General features: G+C 28.4%; 1 protein-coding gene across 1 annotated transcript in view; it reads right to left on the bottom strand.

The window, feature by feature from the left end:
• LOC113389301 overlaps nt 1-26,201 on the bottom strand; it is a 96,612-nt gene that overhangs the window by 8,761 nt on the left and 61,650 nt on the right. The window contains exons 3-20 of the mRNA XM_026626348.1: nt 23,809-24,033; nt 22,723-22,856; nt 22,475-22,644; nt 22,137-22,257; nt 21,940-22,072; nt 19,044-19,148; nt 17,225-17,336; nt 16,812-17,146; nt 15,037-15,069; nt 14,363-14,446; nt 12,646-13,069; nt 11,646-11,807; nt 11,376-11,554; nt 10,009-10,146; nt 9,287-9,465; nt 7,583-7,693; nt 6,143-6,265; nt 1,231-1,527 (exon numbers count right to left, since the gene is read on the bottom strand). Coding sequence (XP_026482133.1) covers nt 1,231-1,527; nt 6,143-6,265; nt 7,583-7,693; nt 9,287-9,465; nt 10,009-10,146; nt 11,376-11,554; nt 11,646-11,807; nt 12,646-13,069; nt 14,363-14,446; nt 15,037-15,069; nt 16,812-17,146; nt 17,225-17,336; nt 19,044-19,148; nt 21,940-22,072; nt 22,137-22,257; nt 22,475-22,644; nt 22,723-22,856; nt 23,809-24,033 — 3,065 coding nt within the window. The remainder of the gene's footprint in view (nt 1-1,230; nt 1,528-6,142; nt 6,266-7,582; nt 7,694-9,286; nt 9,466-10,008; nt 10,147-11,375; nt 11,555-11,645; nt 11,808-12,645; nt 13,070-14,362; nt 14,447-15,036; nt 15,070-16,811; nt 17,147-17,224; nt 17,337-19,043; nt 19,149-21,939; nt 22,073-22,136; nt 22,258-22,474; nt 22,645-22,722; nt 22,857-23,808; nt 24,034-26,201) is intronic.

The following is a 26,201-nucleotide window of genomic DNA, read 5'->3' as shown; positions in this document are numbered from 1 at the left end:
TTAATTTCGAAAACCAATCGAACAACATCCAGGAACAATATTATTTGTGTTTTCAAAATAATAATTTTAAAAAAGACAAATTTTTTAGTAATTTTGATTTACAAATCTAATTATTCGGCGGAAAATTACTCACAAATCATTTTTGTTAAAAAAGCTTGTTTAGTGAAAAAGTGCTAACAATATTCAAACATACAGGTAATTAATTCAACTTTGTCATTAACCTTTTCTTAAAAAATTTCCATAACTTTCAAAAAAAATTTCTATTATGTTTAATATCCTGTTCTGATAATCCACTCATTTATTTTTTATCATTTTTATTTTGAACATATTATCATATTTCTGTACATTATTATATTTTTTACAATTTAATTCATTATTTAAGAAAAATCTATTTTCTTTTCCTAAACATATTGTTGCTAAAATCTCATCAAGATCATGTTTCTTGACAGATGTCCTGAAGATGGAACGTACCTAGTTCCGAAACGTCGACAATAAACAATAAATTAAATAAAGAAATTGTTTTTTTTAAAACTTTCTTGTTTTTTATTTTGTATTATTTTTGGATTCTTGTTCGAACCTCTACAAAAATATACACAAATCCAAGACTCTATACCATTCAATATATATATATATATATATATATATTGTTTTTTGTCGCATTTTCGTTCACTGTACTAAATTATTTAACAATACAAAAATATTTCTACTTATTAAAAATGATTTAGAATTTTGTTTCATCATGTATCTAAAATTCATTTGTTTGGCATTGGACATGGAATATTTAGCAAGTTGGTCTTAGATTGAAGAGTGTTCATATGAACTAGATTTTGAAAATTAATTCACCTGAGATTTTAACATAAACAATAATGTTTATTAAATTATTAGTAAAAAATGTACTTTAGAAATTATAATTGCCAAAAAGCAACTAATATAGCGTACAAAACTATAAAAATTATAGACTAAATTATTGAAGCAATTATGTTGTATGGTAAAATCAAGTGTGATATTGTTGTTTTACCGCAGATACTATATTATTTTTTTCTGAATTTCTTATACTGCTTATGCTAAGACCATAAATGAATCATAAAGGCAGGACATCAAATAGGATATTAAAAAGTATAGGATAGCAAATTAAAAAAATTAAAACTTTTAAATTGTAGACGTGGGTACAAGACAACGCCTGCCGGGCCATCTGCTATATATATATAATATTCTAATAATATCACTTGCCTCTATATGTCCCAGTAGGATTCTAGTTGGACTTTGCGATTCTTTGTCGACGAAGTTCATAAGTGTTGTAAATCCGAGCATTTCTGCCACATTTATCCAATTTTCCGATTTGTCCAAAATTTTTGACAATTGAATCACAGTGTCCTCGTCGAAGGAGCACACGTCGTTGTGTTCGATTTTTATTTGGGCAAACTCTTGGTCCAAGGCGTCGTGGAAGATCTCGGCATTTGCGGAAACCCTTGCAGACTCGGAACTTTGTTCTCGGTTCTTGGTATATTTTTTTAATAACTCTAGAATCTGAAACCAAATAATATTGATATTAAGACATGAAGCATTAATAATACTAGTTGGTATTAGTATTTTTCCTTGAGGCAAGTTACATGAACTTCCCGATATATGTAAATAATCGACTTAATCAATGAAAAATAAATTAATTTATGAGTGATTAAAAATATTCAGAGTGGATTTATCACACATCATTGAAAACGAACGAACACTCTATCGTTATTCCAAGTAAATTGTCTAATTCTATTTTAACAAACGTCAAAAAAACTACTCATTTTCTCAAACTTTGATGAATTTTTAAAATTAAACTATTTGTCGTAAGGCCGCAATATTTCAGTAAGTTCTACAAGACCATGATAGGTATATATCGCCAAAAAAAGTTCCATAAAAATCGGCTTATATTGTTTTCAACAGTTAATTACAAGAAAACGGCTTGGTAGATTTTTACCTAAAACTAATCAGTATCATTCCCAACTAATATCTTTCGAACAGTTTCTGATTTTTTAAAATCGATTCGGTAGTATGAGCTTAAATGTGGACGGAAAGTTTAACACTTATTTCTAAATTACAAAGAAACGGCTCAGCTGATCGCCGCACAAAATTGAGAAACGCTAATCCTCATCAAGATACATAAAATTTCTGAAATATCTAATTAATAACAAATGCCAAAAAAACGGTAATAATTTTTGCAAACTTCGACGAGTTTTTAAAGTTAAACGAGCTGTCGTACGGCCATAATATTTTAGTATGATCTATAAGACTACGGTATCTACCGTCAAAAAAAAATCATAAAAATCGTCGGAAAAAATTTAACACTTCATTACAAGAAAACGGCCCGGCCGATCTTTACCAAGAATTAATCAGCACGATTCCCAACCAATGTCTTTCGAACAGTTTTTGAATTTTCAAAATCGATTCCGAATTGCGGGCTAAAACGTGGACGAAAAATTTTTCACTTTTCTGCCATTTATAAAAAAACGGCTTGACCGATCGTTGCACAAAACTGATAAATGCTAGTCCTCATCGAGACACATCGAATGGCTTTTAAATTTTTGAAATCGGTTAAGCCGTTTTTGAGAAAACGTCAATTTACAGCAAAAAATCTGTTCACATCCACAAATACTTTTTCCAAATTTGGTCTCATTCGATTTAGAATGGCTTGAAACGTCGAGAAAACATAAAATTAGCGAATCGAATTTTTTTATGAAAACAAACTTCTCCTTCGGGAAGTTAAGAGAGATATCACTGATTTGAGATCAATGTACAATTAGTTAAATACTGAAACTTCAGTAAATAAGCTTCCTCTGCATGATGATAAATTAGAAGTGCAACCACCAATTGTATTTGCTAAACATTGAAGAAACAATTAATTATACTAAAACTAGACAATACGCAAAATGTGACATCTTAAGACGAGATAATTTATGAACATTTGCTCGTGAATTGAAAAGGCCGGTTTATGCTGTGAATATTAAGTGAAAACGCTTACCAAATGAAAATTCTCAAAGAAAATTAAGTCTGTTTATTCTTTTTTATAATGTTTAAACAATTATGTCCTGTAAAATCAGATGATACAATCTTGAGCCAATGATTTGTTATAATAAATTGCTAAGATATAATTTTATGTCCAGTCATAATTAACTTCCCGTAGGATTTATTTTTAATTTCCCGTAGGGTAAGTTATAGTAATCGCAAAAAAATCGAAAATGAAATTGTTTGCATATCTTTACTTCAGAAAACTTTTCAAATGTTTCTGAATATTGTGTGTTTCTAAATATAGTGTGGATACAAATTTACGTCTTCGATTTCGGGAACACCGATCAACCGATTTGAAAAATTAAAGAAAACATTCGATTCATATTGATAAGGAGACGTGCTGATTAGTTTTTGGCAAAGGCAGGTTTAGCCGTTCCCAAGATACGGGGCAAAAAGTGCTAAAAACGGTTACTCAGTTTTTGAGAGAACGGAGCGTCCGATTTGAATGATTCAAAAAAAAAAATTGTTAGCAAAATATATATGATAGGGCGTATATTATTATTATTATATTTTATTGTATTATAATATTAGTTAATATTATAATAGTGTGTCATGCGTTCGGTTTAATCAGTATGGCATTTTATATAAAACATGGAAATGTGACATATTTGTTTGTATAAATTGTAGAATGGTTCGGTGATTAAAAGTATATTATGTTGAGTTATATTGTGCTTTATAATTAGCTAATGGTCAGCTAACACATTTTACCTTGACAGAATGAACGATTTTAGGGAAGGTCCAGCGGTTTCGGAGATTCGATAAAAAAAAAAGTTTAAAGAAATGGCATTTAACGGTCAAAGATGATTATATGTACATTAAATTATCAGATATAAAGATTTTAATAATAAGTACAAATTTTGTTTACAATTCTATGGGTTCTATATCAAGACTTATAGTGCCTAAAAGTTAGACTGCAACACGGCGCTTACGCGCTTCTATATTTCGTCTCTAAAACAGATAGTTTTTTTTTAATTCAAGATTTTCAAAAAAAAAATCAAATTTTACGATATGGAGACTCTATTAATCACGTCATCGATTTTTCAGGGATTTTTGGACCCTCTCGCCCTCCTGATACGACGTGATATTTCGAATTAACCCCCCACCCCTTCCCCACCAAACATGACGTTTATTTTTATTTACGTAAAATTTTTCGAATTTACGAAAAAAAAAGTAAAATTGTTGCTTTTTTAAAATTTTGGTAGAAAATAAATACACGTGATATCTTACTAGATCCCTCCCTTCCTCACGTGATTTTTTGTAAAAAAAACCCCTGCTCCTAAAAGCCACACGTTAAAAACGAAAGTAACAGCAATTACCTTAGGCGCAATGCCATGCATCCCTAGTTTTGAAATAACTTTTGAATAACAATAAGGTTAATACTGATTACTAAGAGTAAACTAACAATGAGAGAAAAGATATCACAAATACACTTCAAATTCAAATTTTAATTGCAATTTTCATTTCTGAAAATTTTAATATGTACAAGTAAATTATGTCATATTTACTTGAGAATTTAATTCATACACATCACATTAAATAAACCCAAAATTACATAGTTTTTAAATCACTACATAAAAGATATTGCATAGCAAAGTAGTAGAAATATATATCAGAAGACCAGGAAACTAGAGGTATATATAGGAAAACTAGGAATATTAATCATAAATAAGCGTTTCTACAAAATATATTCGTATATTGATAATACATATTTATTTAAGTATGTAAGTTTCTGTTCAACAGAAAATAAAGATATATATTCTAATTTTATAAAACCAAAACATCAATTGCAAATAAATAATGTAATCTACTTGTAGATTGCAATAATAAAAAATCCAAATAAAACTCATCGTTCAAGATATAAGAGGTAAACGTACCATATTACGGGACGAGGAACGTAATCTCTTACCATAAAAAACACAAAAAAAAAAGAAAATAATGTCATGATCCATGCAAATATTTAAAAATCTATGTATTAGGTTTGAAAAAATATCGTTTTATCAATTTCTTTGTTAATTTAATAAATATCTACAAAGATAATTTAACACTTTAATGATGACTGAAAGCTCAAAGCTTCAAAAATACAATATTAGTTATTTATATTTATGCATAAGTAACTGATATTCATGAAAAGCTATCATCTGCCCAGTATTCTGATTACCAAAGATGATGAATAATATTGCACAAAACAATTATACAAAGTGTATAAACATTTTAATTTTAATTTATTTGAATGGTTTGTCATTTCTGCGGTATAGTAAAATTAAACAAACGATCTGGATTTATCTGAATTGAAAAGTGTCTATTAAATTGTAAAACAAACTGAAAGGGTTTTAAGTTGTTTTAAACTTCCATTATATATTTGATCAACAGAATAGGTGCAACGATCATAATAGAACAAGATCATCATGAACAAAATTGAGATATCTTTAAAATTATTTTAAATGTCATTGATTGTATCGAAAGAGTTGTAAAATCTTTTGCACTTCATATCATATACTAGACTACCTTTTAATATCAAATTTCAATCACTATTAACTTATAGTTTTCAACATTACAAACTTATTTTATTGTTAGGGGGCGTCCATTAATCACGTGAGCAAGTTTTTAAGGTTTTTTGGACCCCCCTCCCCTTGGTGATACATGGTGATATTCAAAATTAACCACCCTCCCCCCTTGAAAAAAGTGTCATTTTTGATTTTTTTTTGTTTGAAGTTTTTTTTAAAAATAATTAAAAAACAAATATACATGATATCTTACTATACCCCTCCCTACCCTACAAGATACTTCGTGTTTTTTTGTCAAACCCCTCCTCCTCATAAAAATCTCACGTGATTAATGGACGCCACCTCATAAAATGTAGCTGTTCAATTAATTTATAATTCTTTATTACAATCTTACCTAGGAATTATTAAAATGATTTGAAATATTAATTGTACTACAATAGTAAGGTACTACAATATTAAATTATTTAAACATAGAGCACACTTACGATTTCTTACAAATCTCAATCCCAAAGAAATAAATACAAGAAGCAATAAAAAAAGATGCTAGTGCCCATGCAAATGAAATGATATAAAATATACATACTCACTTGAGGATTTGATGTAGCTAGTTCAAAAGCATTGCCAATCTCCAATCGATCTTCCTGATCAGAATCTTCGTCATCACTTTTTGGTTCGTGTTTCACCGAATCCATCGGCATTAAAGGATCAGCCTATAAGAATAAGATCAAGTCCGATTTGATCATTAATTGTTAAATTAAAATACATTTCTATGAAAGATTATAAACAAAAACTTCTAGCAACTCCTATTTGAAATAGATTTTAATACTTTTAGCTTTGAAATTAATTTTTATCACTGAATAAATTATTTACATATTATAAAGATACAATTTTCTTGAATATTGTGAAAATTTTACTAGTATAATGTTTTCAAGCAAAAATAAATTAACATGATGATCAATAAAGACCCAAGGCAGTAATAATGTTACATCATGATTACAACTATAAAATTTGAACATGTTCTATCTATAGTAGGGAAGATAGGGGCAAGTTGAGCAATCGAAATATCTCAGAAACTATTCACCTTCCGTTTAGGCATTATATGGCGGAAAGATAGAGGTTTGGGAGAAATAAACATCCCGCGATCGCTAGTGGCCGCTGGACAAATGAGTGAGGCTCACGGGCGTTTTGTTTATTTTGAGAACAAAAAGTAAAAAAGTAATTCGTCACGAGTTTTCGTCTGGTTCAGTCAAATGTTATTTATTTTTAATCAGGTAAATGTTATTCTTCCATATAATTATAGTACTTTTAATATGCACAGACATTCTGGGTATAATTCTCACGGTTTTTTTATAAACTCACTTTTATTCTAAAATTCGGATTTGGGGTTAGTTGAGCATAGTTGCTAAACTTGTTCTGTCCCTAAGACAATTACCATTAACTTCCAGAAATTAATTATTATTTTTAAGATTTAAGCTATCTATGAGTAATAATATAAAGAAATAATGATTTTAAACAAAAATATTGAATATAATGGTAAAATAATTCCTAAGATACGATATTGTTTCGTTGATTCTACTTTTCACTAATTATTCAAAGCAAATTACTATAAGTTTTGTTTTCTCTATCAATAAAGACTATAAATATAGAACTGGTTATTAAAAACTTATTTTATTTCATCACTAATCGACATTGAACCTATGATTTCATTATACTTTCTTAGTGCTCAACTTGCCTCACCTATGGGGTACATTGAGCATACTTGACTTTTTGCATTTAAACAGCTGTAGCTTTTAAATTTTACTTATTGCCAAAAAATAGTATTGACACTTTTATTAAGCGGTAAACAACAAATCCATTAAGCCGTATGGCAATTTATTGAGACTTTTCATTGAGGAGCTACATCCGTTTAAGTTAAAATTTGCTCAACTAGCCCCGCCCTACCCTAATATATCTATAATAAATGTGATAAAAATATACATTCATCGCCATTGTACTAGTCTACTATACATTGTTTTTCTTATATTTACCTGAGCCTCAAGAAGCTTGTGAACAATGATTTCAGATCCTTTTCCACTATTTATAACACAAGCTAAATGCAGGGGCGTATGTCCTTGCCGATTGTATTCATCAACTGAAATCTGGGAAAAAAAGAAAATAATGTATATATTAGAGATCCATCTTAAAGTAAAAATAGTTATTAAAATATAAAGCATAAATAAATAGATTTAATTTTATTCTACAACAAATAAAAAAGACACATCTCTTGAATTGAATTAAAGCATTAAATCATTGAAAAATATGACCAAAATGTGCGAGTAGTGAATTTGACGAAGATGTTTTTCAAAGGACTAATATAGTAATGATTTTGTTATTTTTTATTTAGTAAATCGCTATATTTTTGGAGAATATATATTTGATCTTAGCAATAAACGTTTCATTTATTTTTATAATTTAAAAAAACATTGTTCTGGCATGAATTAATGGAATTTCAATGTATTTATATGGAAAAAATCGATTCGACATTCGACGTGCGAGCGTGATTATGGAACGAATTAAGCTCGTAAGGCGAGGTATCACTGTTAGACAATTTGTAAATATTTGATGCAAATATATTGATTATTAAAAAGAATTTGCAATATTTACGTCAAGTAAGTGCTTTTAATTAAAGATAATGATTTATTTAAAAAACAATAGCAAAATGATCATTTGTGAAATGATATTCATAACAAAACAATTAATATATTTATTCTTAATTGTATATATTATTCATAAAATAATAAGCAATTAACTTTTTATTTTTCAAATGTTTCTTAGATACTACTGATTAAGATCAAATATCTGAAATACTTACAGGAGATAAAATATCTATAATCCTAAATATGTTATAAGAATTATTTTAAACAAACTTTTTATTTTTGTTTTATTTAAACAAACAAAATTTGTTCAAATTACTCGATTTATTATCAATGGAATCCTTGCAAATAATTTAGGAAAGTTGCAGATTGTAACTACAAAAGAGGCGTCCATTGCTTTTTTAAGGATTTTTGGACCCCCCCCCTCCTTTGGACCTGGTGTTATTCAAAATCACCCCCCTCCCCCAGCAAACATCACGTGTATTTTTAGTCACGAGAAAAAATTGTAAAATTTTTCAATTATTTTTTGAAAATGTTTGGATTTGTTTAAAAAAATCAGGTAAAAAATAAATACACATGATATCTTACTACAATATGTACGTAATACCAATCTTAACCCTTTCCACTCGGATGCCGCCGCTCCGGCGTCAAAATTCATGTAAATCTCGGAATTCGCGAGTGGAAATGGTTAATTGCTATTGCGTGGGTGGAGTGACTAAGGCGGACGCTGAGCACGCCATTATGGAGTGCAAAAAATTGCAAAATGGTAGGCAAGAACTATGGAAGAAGATAGTAAGGCAAAAAATCTCCCTGCCAACCAATTTTATAACATTATAGACAAAGAAAAAGATATATGGTGCGCTAAATAATTATATACAATCAAATAAAATAAATGTGTAAAGATAACTTATAAGATGTATATGACTAATGTATGTGTATACAAAGTCAACAAATAAACAAAAAAAAATCTTACTATTCCCCTCCCTCCACAACGTGATAATTCGTAATTTCTTGTCATTTTCCCCCACCCCCTAAAAACCTCACGTAATTAATGGACGCCCTCAAAATTTTTAATAAAATGTAATCAAATATACATACATTTGGAACATCCAATAAAATTTTCACAACATCAGGATGATTATTTTCGACTGCAATGTGTAATGCAGTATTGTCATTGAGCGCATCGCCATGGTTTACATCTGCATTTTTGGCCAACAGCTTTGCAACAATCTGGCAGTTTCCTCCAGCCACAGCTAGATGAAGAGCTGTTTTACCATCTGAAAAAAAAACAAATAACTAGAGGCATCGCGACTAGTTAAATTTAAAAAAAAAAAACATTGAAGTTTTTTGAAAACTTCGAAAAACTAGTGGTGGATAGCATAGTGCTTGGGCAAATTGCTGGAACTTTTCATACCAAATATTTAAAATATATGAATTTTTAAAAAAATATTCAATTTTTTTAGAACTTCGAAAAAAAGCAATTTTGGATATTTTTGAAAAATTGATTCAAAGATCGTGAGTGCCGCGCCGCAGTATAACGACGGTATAAACATTGATACGGAACCCATAGATATGTAAACAAAATTTGTTCTTATTATTAAAATATCTATAAAATATGTGATAATCTGATATGCATATGTCTGATGATAATTTTTGTCCACCAAATGACATTTTTTCACTTTTTTCATTGGATCTCCAAAACCGTTAGACGTGCCTTCAAATTTCATCAGTTCTTCATTTCGTCAATACAATGTAACATAAAGATATACATTCTTCATTCATTATTATAACCAAATAATAAATTTGTTTATTATACATACCATTATTTTCAACATCAATTTCAACTTTATGTTTGGACTTTGAATTTAACAAATGAGTTACTGCATTCAAACACTTTTCTCGCACTGCTGTATGTAATGGAGTGTTCCCATCATCATCAGTAATATTAGGATTTATTCCTGCAAAATTAAATAAAACCAGTTGGTATTGGTATTTTGCCTTGAGGCAAGTTACATGCACTTCCCGATATGTGTAAATAATCGACTTAATCAATAAAAAATAAACTAATTTATGAGTGATTGTAAGTATTCCGAGTGAATTTATTACACATCATTGAAAGCGAGCGAACGAACACGTTAACCCTCGGAGTATTTTCTAAAAGCAAATTTTCAAAAATCAATAATTTTTTTAATTAATCCAGTTTCCGTAAGACTTTAATGGTTTAATATGTTTATTAACACCAAGTACTGTATCGTTATACCAAGTCAAAAAAACTACTCATTTGCTCAAATTTTTATGAATTTTTAAAATTAAACTACTTGCCGTAAGGCCGTAATATTTCAGTAAGTTCTATAAAACTATGATATAAATCGCCAAAAAAAGATAAATCGAAATCATAAAAATCAACTCAATTTTTTTTTTCACCTAAAACTAATTAAGTCGTTTCCCAAATAATATCTTTCAAACAGTTTTTAATTTTTTAAAATGTTTGTATGATCTTGAATGTGAACGAAAATTTTTACACTTTTTTCCAAATTACTCGGCAAATCGTCGCTCAAAACTGGCGAACGATAGTCCTCACTGAGATACATAAATGGCTTTTAAATTTCTGAAATCGGTTCAGGCGTTTTTGAGCAAATGTCGAAGAAAGGTCTAATTTTGACAAATGCCAAACAAACGATACTAATTTTTACAGACTTTGAAGAATTTTTAAAATTAAACGACTTGCGGGCCGCAATATTTCAATATGATCTATAAGACTATGGTAATTACCGTCAAAACAAATCATAAGAATCGTCGAAAAAAATATTTTTAACAATTCATTACAAGAAAACGGCCCGGCCGATCTTTACCAAAAACTAATCAGGTCGATTCCCAACCAATATCCTTCGAACGATTTTTGAATTTTCAAAATCTTTTCAGAATTACGGGCTAAAACGTGGACAAAAATTTTTTCACTTTTCTGCTATTTGCCAAGAAATGGTTAAGCCGAATAATAAAAAATAAAAAATTCTCATTATTATCAAATTACGACTATTTTTAACAAGGTTTTTTTTCTCAATTTGGTATTTAAAATATTATTGGCTAATCCTCTTTGTGTTAAAGTTTTAAAGGCCTATTATTTTAGTAGATCCGTGAATACAATAATTATTTTCAATTATATATAGTAAAAATATTTTTTAATAACCTGCTGCAAGAAGAGGTTTGATGTATGTATAATGTTTTTTCTCGATGGCCGCATGAAGTATAGATTTTCCAAAATGATTCTTAACATTAAGCAATTCACTTAAATTACAGTGAACAAGCAAATCTAACATATCTCGTGCTATGCTCATCTCATCCAGGTCCACAGCTCCATGCAAAACCCTGAAAAAAATGTTTTTATTAAATCATATTTCCAACAAAAAAAAATTACATAATCTAAGGTAATGATATTAAATAAAAGAGTATCACTTACGTATTCCCATTTTCTCCGGTCATGAATAATTTTGTAACAGCAGATTCATTATCTCTCTTAGTTTTTGAGTCATTGGCAGCTGTAGGATCCTTTACATTCTTCAAAAGCATTATTAGCTGATGTTTAATTTCAAAATCAATGAATGTTTGCAATTTAGTAGATCTGGAAATATGAAAAATAAACTATTAAGTACATAGATCGAGGGAAGTAGAAATTTACATCATAAAATTCGAGAAATGCAACAGAATATCAGAATTAATAACATTAGGTTATTTGATGTCATATTTAAGAAAAATTCAGCAAGCGGCAATCTAAACTTTCACTGGAGGCTTATCACAAATGACTCACAATTATTAGAAAAAGGTTTTATCATATAATGTGAAGTAATTTAAAAAATAGTTCAGTGGTTGTGCATAGGCTTTGCAAGTATTTTGTATCAAAAGTTGTTTGTGAAAGTTTTCTTAATTATTATTGTTAAAATATTCCAAAAATTAAAAAATGATGATATGTATACAGACTAGTGGTGCATGGCATCTTGCCTTAAGCCAAATTGCTGGAACTTCCCGTACCAAAAATTAATTTAAAAAAAAATTAAATTAATTAAATTTTTTTTATAAACTTTGAAAAAAATTAGATTTTTGAGAAATTTTAAATTAAAAAAAAAATGACTTGAACAAAATGTTTTTTATTTTGTAATATTTTGGAAGTTTTTAACTTTTTTTAAAAGAAATATGTTTTATCTGCATAGAGATAAAATATCGAAGCACGTAAGCGCCGCGTCGCCGTCTAACTCTATATAAAAATTTTCATTTTAGATTTTTTGCGGACACGATCTTGTGAATAAACATTCAAACAACCAAATAACAACAATTAAGTTTTGTAAAATCATTTAAAAACCAAAAAAATCGTTGTAAAAGTAAAATATATGAAAAACACAAATCGCTGGTCTGGCATTGAAAAATTTCATTAAATCATGCCTCTATGTGTTTTATAAAATTACCTTTCCTTTGCTATATTTATAGAACGTTCAATATCTGCATTATCATTATCATTGACTTTCTTTAATTTGAGATAATCCAAGAATTTCCCTTCCTTGCCTGTTTTAGATCCAGAATCATCATCATTTGGTGGCAACCAGCCTCCACGTAAATTATTAAGACTTCTGAAAAATTCTCTTTGAGATTCTACTGACTTGTCCTTCCTATTTAGTACTGGTTTTTCATTACCAGATTTCTTTGAAGTGTCTTCAAACTTCTTTGATTCAATATCAGCATTTGATGGTGAAGGGCGTCCACCTCGCAATTTCACAATTTTTTTTCCCTTTTGTGTATTTGGTTCAAGAATTTCAACCTTATCAGAACTTTGTTGTTCAATATAAACGTTTTGATTGGATAATTGTACCATATCAGCCATCTGAGCATGTACTGTAAAAACAATAAATTGAATTAAAATATAATATGTTATTGTTTATTAGCTCATTAACTAAGTCACGAGAAATATTACTAGACATTAAACAATTTTTATTTCCTTATGTATAACTTCTTAAAGTATTAACTCATTATTCAAAAAATGCAAGAACTATTCCCCGGGACTCAATTTTTATTGTTGTTGACTAGTGACTAGATAATTATAGATTGAGATTAGATTTCTGGCAAAATTCTGAACTTTGACGAATTTTATAACTGAACCGCTTATTTTAGTAAGCTTTATCAGACTACAAAATCTATTTGAACATTTGATTACTTCATCAAAACCTAATCAACGCGACTTCCCACCCAAATCTTTCAAACAATTTTTGAATTTTTAAAATTGATTCAAGATTGGTGGTTAAAACGTGGATAATTTTTTTTAGGTTTTTGAAACAGGTCCAGATAAAATGTAGATGAAAGATCAAAATCGACTCACATACAAAATTATTACTAAACATCAAACAATTTTTAATTTTCTTATCCAATAATGTAAAGTATTAACTCATTATTCTAAAAATTCGCTGAACTATTCGCTAGACCTCAATTACACATATACTTTTTATTACAAAGTAGCCTCACTCGATTCAGAATAACTTGAAATTTCAATAAAACATATAATTAGCAAACAAACGCAAAATCAAACAAACTTCTCCGTCGTTAAAAATGTTGGAATCGTACTTACCAGTAGTTTTTCGTAAAAATCGGTCGAGTCGTTTCTTCGTAATTAGATGTTAAACTAGTTATTCACATTTCCATCAAATGGATTTTGAATTATTGAAATCAGTTCAGCCGTTTTTGAGAAATATATATATATATATATATATATATATTTAATTTCAATAAGTATTACAACTGTTAAATTAACATCAAGTAATATTGATACATAATAACATAAATTTAAGTAAATAAAAGTGCAAAGGATAAAATTTTACATGAAAATAATATCCTTAATATGATTTGATATAAAATAATTGGTCTCCTTATTGATAGATATCGAACATTTTTTGAATCATTCAAATCGGTTAAAGCGTGTTTCCAAAATCGTCGACGAAAATTTGTATCCGAACACACACACACACACCATACATCCACTTTTTCTAAAGTATGCCAAAATGTTCAGGAGCTTCTGAAACGTAAAGATATATATTCGATTTTTTGCGATTACTATAACTCACCCTATGAAAAATTATTTATTTAGCACTATCAAACATATATTGTAATAAAAACAAATAAAAAATATAATCAAACCTATTCTAACTTCAGAGGTAGAAACAGTTGGTTTGCTGCGCCCCATACAATCTGTGGTCAACGAACTTTCTGATTCGGATTCCCCTAAAAATAAAATAAATAATTATATTTTTTATTATTATTGAAATACAATTACTAAATTGTTTATAAGCAATTAGAAAAAAATAAATTATAATAATAAAGACAATCATAGATATTCTGTCATTGTAATCATAATCAGTCAATAAATAGTAGTTCTTTCAACATTTTATACAAAAAAAAAATCTTTGCTATCAAAATTAGGTATAAATTTATTATTAAAACTAATTGTAAGTAATAATTGCGTCCTCATCATATATAAAAAATTATTATCAAAATGAAGTAATAATTGCGTCCTAAAACCAATCGCCTTTCGGTAAATTAGCTTTTGATTTGATTTAAAAATATAATTACATGTATTAACTGATAAACTAAACAAAAACTTCAATTAACTGATTCAGTTAATTTTGATTCAATTCAGAAATCTAATCTGATTGGTTTAATGTCAATCAAGTAAAATATGATAAGAATTAGGTTAATGTGATTTTGATTCAAATTATTCCAATCATTTAATTCTGTAAATGAAATTAAAGTTTATTAAGTACAAAATGAAATAAAAATGTACAAATAGACATAATACAAATAATAAAACTTACCCTGGGAGTCCAAACTTCTTGTGTTGCTTATATCTGGAAATAAAAAAAAAAGTTTCTGTAAAATTTTGCATAAAATATCTATAAACAGAAAAATATAATAATATAAAATTTTTATTCCACCTCTGTTAATATTTTAAATTTTTTAATGCGTTCGAGGCACTAAGATCCGCATTTCAACTACGAATTATTGAAAATTTCAATATCCACGTGCATAAAACATTTTTGACTAAATTTTAGTAAATTTTATCTAGTTTTTACTAATGTCAACATATTATAATGTCCGGAATAAAAATTAAAAGTTATTTAAAAAAATAAAAAAATGTAGCAAATCCATATATTGCAAACTTAAAAATAATAAAGTCCGCATTTCAACTACAAATTATTGAAAAGTTCAATATCAAAGTGTATAAAACAGTTTTTACTAGAATTTAGTAAATTTCATTTAGTTTTTGCTAATGTAAATAAACTATAATGACCGAAATAAAAATTAAAAGTTATTTGAAAAACGTAAAAACTGTTCTACGACGATTTGCAAGTGTTCAAAGCTCTAAAGTCCAAATTTCAACTACAAATTATTCAGAATTTCAATACCCAAGTGTAAATAACAATTTCAACTGAATTTTATCTAGTTTTTGCTAATGTCATTAAATTATAATGACCGACATAAAAAATAAAAGTTATTTGAAAAAAAAAAGTAAAAAATGTTCTACGACTATTTGCAAGTGTTCAAAGGCACTAAAATTCGCATTTCAACTACGAATTATTGAAATCAATATCCAAGTGTAAATAACAGTTTTAACTGAATTTAGTAAATTTCATCTAGTTTATACTAATGTAAGCAAATTATAACGTCCAAATAAAATTAAAAAGTTATTAAAAGATACGTACAAAAAATGTGCCAAATCCATGTATTGCAAATTATAAAAATATTAAAGTCCGCATTTCAACTGTGAATTATTGAAAATGTCAATATCCAAATGTAAATAACAGTTTTAAGTGAATTTAGTAAATTTCATCTAGTTTATACTAATTTAAGCAAATTATAACGTCCGGAATAAAAATTAAAAGTTATTAAAAGAGACGCACAAAAAATGTGCTAAATCCATGTATTGCAAACTATAAATGCGGACTAAAGTCCGCATTTCAACTGTGAATTCCAATATCTAAGTGTAAATAACAATTTCAATTGAATTTTAGTGAATTTTATCTAGTTATTGCTATTAGCTATTAAATTAGCTATTGCTATTAAATGTAAATAAACTATAATGTCCAAAATAAAAATTAAAAGTTATTTGAAGAAAAGTAAAAAATGTTCTAAGACCATTCATTGGAAGTGTTCAAAGCCCTAAAATCCACATTTCAACTACAAATTATTCAAAATTTCAATATCCAAGTGTAAATAACAATTTCAACTGGATTTTAGTTATTTTAAAAAACGAAAAAAATATTCTACGACAATTTGCAAGTGTTCAAGGCATTAAATTCGCATTTCAACTATGGATTATTCAAAATTTCAATATGCAGGTATAAACAACATGTTATACCAGGTATTAGTCAAATTTATCTAGTTTTTACTGAAGTATATAAAACATAGCGGCCGAACAAAAATTTGCAAGATATCCAAAGAAATGTAAGAAAATGTCCAGAATTCACATGTTGCTCAATACTTGTCTGAAATGTTCCAACAAGTTTTATTCAAAATAAACTATATCTGTGTAAACAACAGTTTTCCCTAAATTTTATTAAATTTGAAATAACTAGTTTGAAAAACTTACCATTATGAACCATCTCAAGAAAGTTTTTAAATTCATCAGAGTTCATAGCATCTTTCATATCACTCTCGCAAAGTGTCAATGAGCTGTATTCATTACTGATGAATTCTGGTGTCGATAAATTCATACTGGTTAACACTGTTGGCAAAGTACTCAAAAATTCATCGCTATTGAAGTTTGAATCCATGCGTACTCTTTTGCGATCAGAACCCAATATACGAGCTGATGGTTTATACAAAAAATCTAGTGGTTCACTAACACTATTATCAGTAGGTCTCAGTAACTGAATATAACATTTTCTGTCTTCTTGAATGTTCTGATCTTTATATGGTGGCGTTCTAAAATAAAATAATATTAGTTTAATTACATTATTAATTGTTATTAATAAAATAAATTAATATGTATTTTTTACTTACTTAAGTGCAATTGCATACTGGTGATGAACATCAAATTCACTGAACGATCCAAAAGCATTCCATACTTCACAATCATCCTCATCCAACTCATAGAATTTTACTTTAATATTTTCTAATAAGAAACAAACTCTGTTTTACTGGCATATGTACATAACATCATTCATTATAAAAAGATTAAGTGATGTACCAAGTCGAATCAAGTGATTCAAACCATTCGATGTATCTTGATGTGGAATATCGTTTGGCAGTTTTGTGCGACGATCGGCCGAGCCGTTTCTTCGTAAATAGCACAAAAGTGAAAAAAAAATTCGTCCATATTTTATTCCGCAATTCTAAATCGATTTTGATAATTCAAAAACCATTCGAAAGATATTGGTTGGGAATCGACCTGATTAGTTTTTGGTAAAGATTCGCTGGCACAATTTCTTGTAATTAACTGCTGAAAAAAAATCGACGATTTTCATGTTTTTTTTAATGATAGATTCATGGCCTTCTAGATCATACTAAAATATTATGACCTACAAGTCGTTTATTTTAAAAATTCGTCATAGTTTGCAAAAATTAGTGACTACTCATTTTCTCAAACTTTGATGAATTTTTAAAATTAAACTACTTGTCGTAAGGCCGTAATATTTCAGTAAGTTCTATAAGACCATGATATATCGCCAAAAAAAGTTTCATGAAAATCGGCTTAATTTTTTTTTAAACAGTTAATTACAAGAAAGCGGCTCGGTATATTTTCACCTAAAACTAATCAGTATCATCCCCAACCAATATCTTTCGAACAGTTTTTGATTTTTCAAAATAGATTGGGTAGTATAAGCTTATATGTGGACGAGAAGTTTAACACTTTTTTTCAAATTACAAAGAAATGGCTTGGCAGATCATCTCATAAAACTGATAAACAAAAGTCCTCATTGAGATACATGAAATTAATTTAAATTTCTGAAATCGGTTCAGGCGTTTTTGAGCAAACGTCGATGAAAGATCTAGTTTTGACAAACGCCAAAGAAACGATACTAATTTTTGCAAACTTTCACAAATTTTTAAAATTAACGAATTGTCGTAGGGCCGTAATATTTTAGTATGATCTATAAGACTGTGGTATCTAACATAAAACAAATCATAAAAATCGTCAAACATTTTTTTAACACTTTATACAAAAAAACGGCCAGGCCGATCTTTACCAAAATATAATCAGCACGATTCCCAACCAATATCTATCGAACGGTTTTTGAATTTTCAAAATCGATTCAGAATTGCGGGCTAAAACGTGGACAAAAAATTTTTCACTTTCTGCGATTTACAAAAAAGCGGCTTGGCAGATCGTCGCACAAAACTGACAAACGATAGTCCTCATTGAGATATATCAAATGGCTTTTAAATTTTTAAAAACGGTCCAGCCGTTTTTGAGAAAACGTCGATTTGCGGCAAAAAATCTGTTCACATACACACACACACACACTTTTTCCAAATTTGGTCTCATTCGATTCAGAATGGCTTGAAATGTTGAGAAAACAAAATAGCGAATCGGATTTTTTGATAAAAACAAACTTCACCTTCGCGAAGTTAAAAATATATATTTCAATTGTCTCCAATATTGAATCTTTTTCTAATCATTTTTGTAATATATTAGAATTGATAGTAATTTGTGTTTATAATATTTTTTCTTTGTCAAGTCTATTGGTCAACATACATTTTTGTCACATTTACTAAATAAATACAGTGAAATGGCTTTTCCGTTTTAGGTTACAAGAATCACAATTCAAAAAATTATTGAGTTGGCACATCACTAACAAGAATAGTATATAAATCTTACTTTTTGATACTTTTTCAACGAATAAGAATATTTCTTCGCCTCCCATCGCAGAACTAAAACGACGACTGAGTCTGCATATGCGAAGATCTCCAGTCATAGCGCTTTCTGAAAAAAATGAAATTAAAGAAAATTGCAAAATAAAAACTAGTGGGGTGCCTTGAGGAAAATTTCTGGAACCTCCCGTACCGTAATTAAATATCTTGGTACGGAACCCAAAAAAAATTACACAAAATGTGTGCACATTATGAAAATCTCTATAAAATATCTGATAATTTGATGTGCATAAGTCCAATAAACATTTTTGACCACCAAATGACATTAAGGATAAGTTATTGTAATCGTCCAAAAATCGAAATTGAAAATTTTTACATTTTTTCACGTTTTGAAGGTTTCTGAACATTTTGGCATACCTCAGAAAAAAATGGATGAGTGGGTGCGTGTGTGTATGTATGTATGGATACAATTTTTCGTCCACGTTTTCGGGCGCACGGATCAACCGATTTGAATGGTTCAAAAAACATTCGATTACTATTGATAGGGAGATGTGCTGATTAGTTTTTGGCAAAGGCAGAACCAGCCGTTACGGAGATACGGAGCAAAGAGTGCAGAAAAGACAAATTGAGTTTTTGAGAGAACGAAGTATCGGATTTGAATGATCTGAAAAACATTCAATTTGTAATGATTGGGAGAAGGGGTGATTAGTTTTTGGCAAAGACAGGTCCCGCCATTTCAAATATGCAGAGCTAAATGTGCAATAAATGGCAGTTTTTGAGTGAACTAAGCGTCCGATTTGAATGATCTAAAAATCTTTTTGCTTGTATTGACAAAACAATTGCTTTTGAGGATAAAAAATTATTACATCTTTTTTTATTTTCCATAAAATATTTTTGTAATTTTGGATTAAAAATTCAAAAAATTACCCAGGCTAAGCACAGTCTAAGCGCCACTCTGGTACAAATGTTTACCCAAGTGCGTTTAGACTGTTTATGCACTGGAGCACTTTTTCAATTTTGTGAAAACTATTGAAAAATGTGAAAATGCCGCCAAGCTAAGCGCAGTATAAGTAAAAGTGTCGCACAGAATAATTAGTAAATGTTTAGACTGTGACTATACGGGAGCACTTTTTCAATTTTGTGTAAATTTATTAGGCAACTATTTTTTTAAATTGAAATTGAATTCGAAATGAAGTGACGATTGTTAATGTTCTGGGGATAAATTGATTTATGATTTACAATTGATTTGCTCAGATATAACAAGATAGCAAAAATAATGAAAGTTACAGTATTTGTAATAATATATTTGAAAACGTTTGAAATTTCTCGAATATTTCATTACGGTACGGGAAGTTCCAGCAATTTGCCTTAAGGCACGACGCCATACACCACTAGTTTTAAATCCGATTGATGAAGTTTTGTTTATTAACTTTTTATAAAATAAGAATAATGACGTTTAATAGTTATATTATTTATAATCTATTTGAAAATACTTAGCATTCCTCAAATATTTTGTTAAGGTACGGGAAGTTCCAGCAATTTGCTGTAGGGCACGATGCCACTCACACATAGTTTATTGAGTCTCTACCTATAAAGGGTCTCAGAGACTTCCAAAAAAAAAAAGCTTATAAAAGTTGTTTAACATATCATCTTTAAAGAAAAAGAAGTTTGTTTATATGAAAAGCGTGCAGTACTTCGCGGCGCGAGTTAACCGGGTATTTTACACTCGGAATGTAAGTTGTATGGACCAAATGAATAATTGACTGAATTTATAGGAAGGCAAGTCGCATTGTATATTTGGATAAAATTTTTTGTCTTGTTATTGACACAGAATTGTAGAGTAAGGGAAACACATTGCCATCTATATGTTCAAGTAAAAATTGATTTCACTCCAATCTGGAATGCTTGGAGCCTGATGACATTTATATATCAAAATAACTAAAGTGAAAGTTTAGAGACCAAACCAGCAAATTATGTATAGCAGACCAAATCATATGTCACCGATAATGAAATAAGTTTAAATTTGTTCAATAATTAATCAATTAATATAAAATCGTTGCACGAAAGAGTAATTTATTCGAAATTAATACATCCAGTCTTATTGTAAAAATTTTTAAGGGTTTTACACAAAAAGATCGTTACTGTATATTATATAAACGATAAAATTTATATTGGTTATAATTATCTATTTGAAAATGTGCAAAACAATCGTTAAATTATTGATCAATATTTATTGCATATTGATTTTTTTTTTGCTCGAATATTTAATTTTGGTACGAGAAGTTCCAGCAATTTTCTTTAAGCAATTTGCCTAAGGGCACGATGCCAAACACCACTAGTTGAATTATAAAAATCGGACGCTCCGTTCTCTTAAAAACTGAGTTACCGCTTTTGGCACTTTTTACCCCCGTATCTTCGGAACGGCTAGACCTGCCTTCGCCAAAAACTAATCAGCACGTCTCCTTATCAATATGAATAAATGTTTTTTGAATTATTCAAATCGGTTGATCGGTTTTACCGAAATCGTCGACGAAAATTTGTATCCGCACACACACACACACACACACACATATACATCCATTATTTACTAAGGTATGCGCAAATGTTCAGAAACCTTTGAAACGTAAAGATATATAATAATTTTCATTTTCGATTTTTTTGCGATTACTATAACTTGTCCCACGGGAAGTTGATAGGGCAAATATGATTAAAATATCATTCAAATCTTTGGAATTTAGAGCCATTTTTAAGACCATAACAAATTATAACTCTCAATAATTTAGCTCAGAGTGATATATGAAGCAAAAGTCTTTTGCAAAGACACTCTTCTATGAAGTAATATATAAAACTTATAGCAAATCTTAAAAACTAATATAGGTATACTTATTATATATAATACTCACTCATATTATTAATAGGTGTAGAATAAATTGGTTTACAAATAGGTTCCCATGTTATAGCATTAAATGCTTCAAAGCATAAACATACTGAGTTCAAGTTCATATACTTTGCATCTTGCATACATTGATTTCTCAACTATAAATAGTTAAATCAATTAAATCAATAAAAAAAACAACAAAAAAATTAATAAAAGAAATACCTCTATTTTTTCACTTTGTCTCAATGGTTTTTTGCGCCGATCAAAATCTTTGAGCATTTTATTGTATAATTCATCAGCTATGAATTTTTTGGCTGTGTGTATAATTCCCATACCAGGAAAACTATAAATATAACAAAAAATCACAAAAACATCAAGAAGGAGGCATTTTACTAAATGAAGATTTGTAAATATTAAAATTTATTAAACTCTCTTCAAACTATTCTAAATATAAAATTTAGCTTCAGTCCCCGGTTCTATACTATAAGACTATATTAATTAAATTAAATCAATTAAAATCTTTTTAGATTCTCTTTGTTCATCATAAAATGTATACTTACGCAACAATATAACCTGTACCATCATGAACTTCGATATTATGAGGATCTCTGATCTCCTCAGAATTTTGAGAGTTCTTCAATACGAGATGATGGGAATGTGGAGATCTATTTTGTTCAGTGACTTGATATAATGAGCAAGATACGATTGCTGGACCAGAATAGTTTCTTAACTGAAAAAAATAAAATAAAACACATTGACAGGCTGGTAATTCCAATGATCCTGAATTAGTATTTAAGAGCACATTTACCTCTACAGTAGGATACACTTTTTTCATTCTTTCTGAGCTCTTGGCCATTAGGCTGCCATGTGTACCCATCATTTCAGAACGATATCTAAATCGAAACTTGTCTGTTGGTTGTTCCAGTATCACTAGATGTGCCTCTATAGGTATAAATAAATAAATAAATAAATAAATAAATGAATATATATATATATATATATATATATATATATATACTAGATGACTCGACAGACATTGTCCTGTACCCACATCTACAATTCAAAAGTACAAATTTTTTTAATATCCTATCATATACTTTTTAATATCCTATCATATACTTTTTAATATCCTATTTGATATCCTGCCTTTGTGATTAATTTATGGTCTTAGCATAAGCAGTATAAGATAAAAATAATATTGTAATCAGAAAAAAAAATATAGTATTTGCGGCAAAAGAACAGAATCACACTTGATTTTACCACACGACATAATAATTTAGTCTATAATTTTTATAATTTTGTACGATGAAGTAGTTTCTTTTTGGCAATTGTAATTTCTAAAGTACATTTTCCTTACTAATAATTTAATAAACATTATTATTTATGTTAAAATCTTAAATGAATTAATTTGTAAAACCTAGTTCTTGCTAAATATACCATATCCAATACTAAACAAATGAATTTTTAACACATGAAACAAAATTCTAAATCATTTTTTTAATAAGTAGAAATATTTTTCTGTATTGTTAAATAATTTAGTGAAGTAAACCAAAATGCTTTCTTGTATATTATATTCTAATTTTAAGCTAAATTCAATTTCAAGTGAATTCACATTTCTAGCAGACGACAGTTTAAATGTTTTCAATGTCAAACAATAATAAGTGTTTTTTTGTAATTTTTGTCATTTATTTCTACAATATCTCTATAGTTTTATCATTCATTAAATCTTAAAAATTTCCTTTGACAAACTCTAAAAAGAATTAACAAAATCCGAATAACCATTTAGGTGAAGTATCAAATCATACACCCGTACAGAAGAATTTTATATAATATATAAGATATATATATATATATATATATATATATATAATACTAATTATTGTATAAATATTACCTCCTTGTGGATTATCATTTAATAAAAAAGACATCTCTGTATTATGGGGAATATCAGCCATTACATATCTGCTTGGATCGGGTGAGTTTTCATTTACTGAATACGGAGACATGGAGCTCGAATTAGGAGATCCAATCGAAGTAGATTCCATTGAGGATGAAACGGGGCTGATATGACTTCGGTAACTCATATCGTCAGCAAACATTGGATCTTGATTTATTACATCTGAAAAACAGTAATAAATATGTTAGAAAGAAAAGAATTGAAAAAATTGATACAAAATAATAATGATATAAAGAGTACATAAAAATGATTGAGATAAGAAAAAAAAAATGGAGTATATAATCAATACACAGAGATATAAATCTGCCACTTATACAATTATTGAAATAATGATAGATGATTGTACAGTATAAAAAAAATGCAAATATCGAGGTAATCAATTTTTACACTCCCATTTAGATTAGTTAAATTATTCAGTCGTAAATATTAATAAAGATAAATAACCAATACCAATGATAAAAATTATATAGCAAGAAGTTCACATGTAAGGATCTATTATATATGGTCATTTTGTCATTATATCAATAATTTGTTATACGAGCTTACAAAATCTATTTTTTTCTGGTGAATGAGTTAACAAATATAAAAGGAAAATCATATTTTCACAATTTGTGAGATAAAAGTTCACACGTAAGGATCTATTACATATTGTGATTTTGTTGTTATAACAATAATTTGTTAAATCATTCACAAATGTTAACATACGAGCTTACAAATATATTTTTTATCCGGTCCATGAGTTAACAAATTTAAAAAGAAAATTATAATTTCTCAATTTGTGAGAAAAAAGTTCACAAGTAAGGATCTATTATATATTGTCATTTTGTTGTTATATCAATAATTGGTTAAATCATTCACAGATATAAATAAATATTAATATATATATATATATATATATATATATATATATACAAATCTAGTTTTTAATCCTGTGCATGATTTAACAAATTTAAAAAGAAAATTATAACTTCTCAATTTGTATTTCTGCATTGTCCAAATCTCATTTTACAATGTAACGATAACATAATTTTACTAACATAATTTTAATAATTATTATGAATAAAATGATTATAACATATAGACTAAACTGATTCATATTCAGTTTTTAATATATAAAGCACATTGAAAGATTTATTTCCATGTAAACTTTTCAAAATAATTGCTGGGTAGTATTCATAACTCGATGGAAAGAATTTTTAGCATTGTACTTCTAAACATATTTTCATATTAATCATTTGATTCCTTTAATTATATGTGCCTTTATAAAGAGTAAGTACAGAAATAACCTTCAAAGATAAATGCAAAATTAATGCATATTCATATTTAATTCTTATTATTCTATACATAACCTCAAAATTTTTTTTTTTCAATAAACATTTTTTCACATTACTTATGCAATAAGAGTTAAGAAAATTGGTTATAAAAACTACACAGATTAAGAAAAGGCATATTCAAGCATAAATGTTTTGGTAAATTCACCAATAATATTTGCACAAAGACCAATGCCACAGAAATATTTACTTCTGTCATGACAATGTTATTGTCATCTGTCATCCACGTTGACGTTTCTCATTGGATGAAATTTTGCATGAAATTGGCACAGTGGCGCCACTTGTATTGCAACGTTGAAAATAATTTTAAATGTCGATAAACGTTGCTAAAATATTTATTGTAACTAGTGGTGTATGACATCGTGCCTTAAGAAAAATAGTGGTACTTCCCGTTCCAAAAATTGAAATTTTTCAAAATATTCATTTTTGTTTAGAACTTTAAACTAGTGGGGTGCATAGCATCGTGCCTTAAGGCAAATTGTTGGAACTTCCCGTACCGCAATTAAAAATCTTGGTACGGAACCCAAAAATAATAAACATAATGTGTACCCATTATTAAAATCTCTATAAAATATTTGATAATTTGATGTACATATGTTCAATAAACATTTTTGATCGCCGAATGGCATTTTTTAACTTGTTATTGAGAGTCCATAACCGCTGGACCTGCCTTCCCAAAAATTCTTCTTCTTGTGAATACAAGTAAAATGTTTTTTGAATTATTAAAATCGGACGCTCCGTTCTCCTAAAAATTCAGTTACCGTTTTTGGCGCTTTTTGTCCCGTATCTTCGGAACGGCAAGACCTGCCTTCGCCAAAAACTGATTAGCACGTCTCCTTATCAATACAAATCGAATATTTTTTAAATTATTCAAATCGCTATATCCGTTCCCGAAATCGTCGACAAAAATTTGTATCCGCACACACACATACACACATACATCCATTTTTCACACAGAAACCTTTGAAATGTGAAGATATATAAAACATTTCATTTTCA

This window comes from Ctenocephalides felis, unplaced genomic scaffold, assembly GCF_003426905.1.
Source record: "Ctenocephalides felis isolate EL2017-DRISC unplaced genomic scaffold, ASM342690v1 CF-g0.4_SCAFFOLD_03573, whole genome shotgun sequence".
NCBI lineage: Eukaryota > Metazoa > Arthropoda > Insecta > Siphonaptera > Pulicidae > Ctenocephalides > Ctenocephalides felis.
Note: the sequence above shows the minus strand (reverse complement) of the source record. Positions and strands in the feature narration are given on the sequence as shown.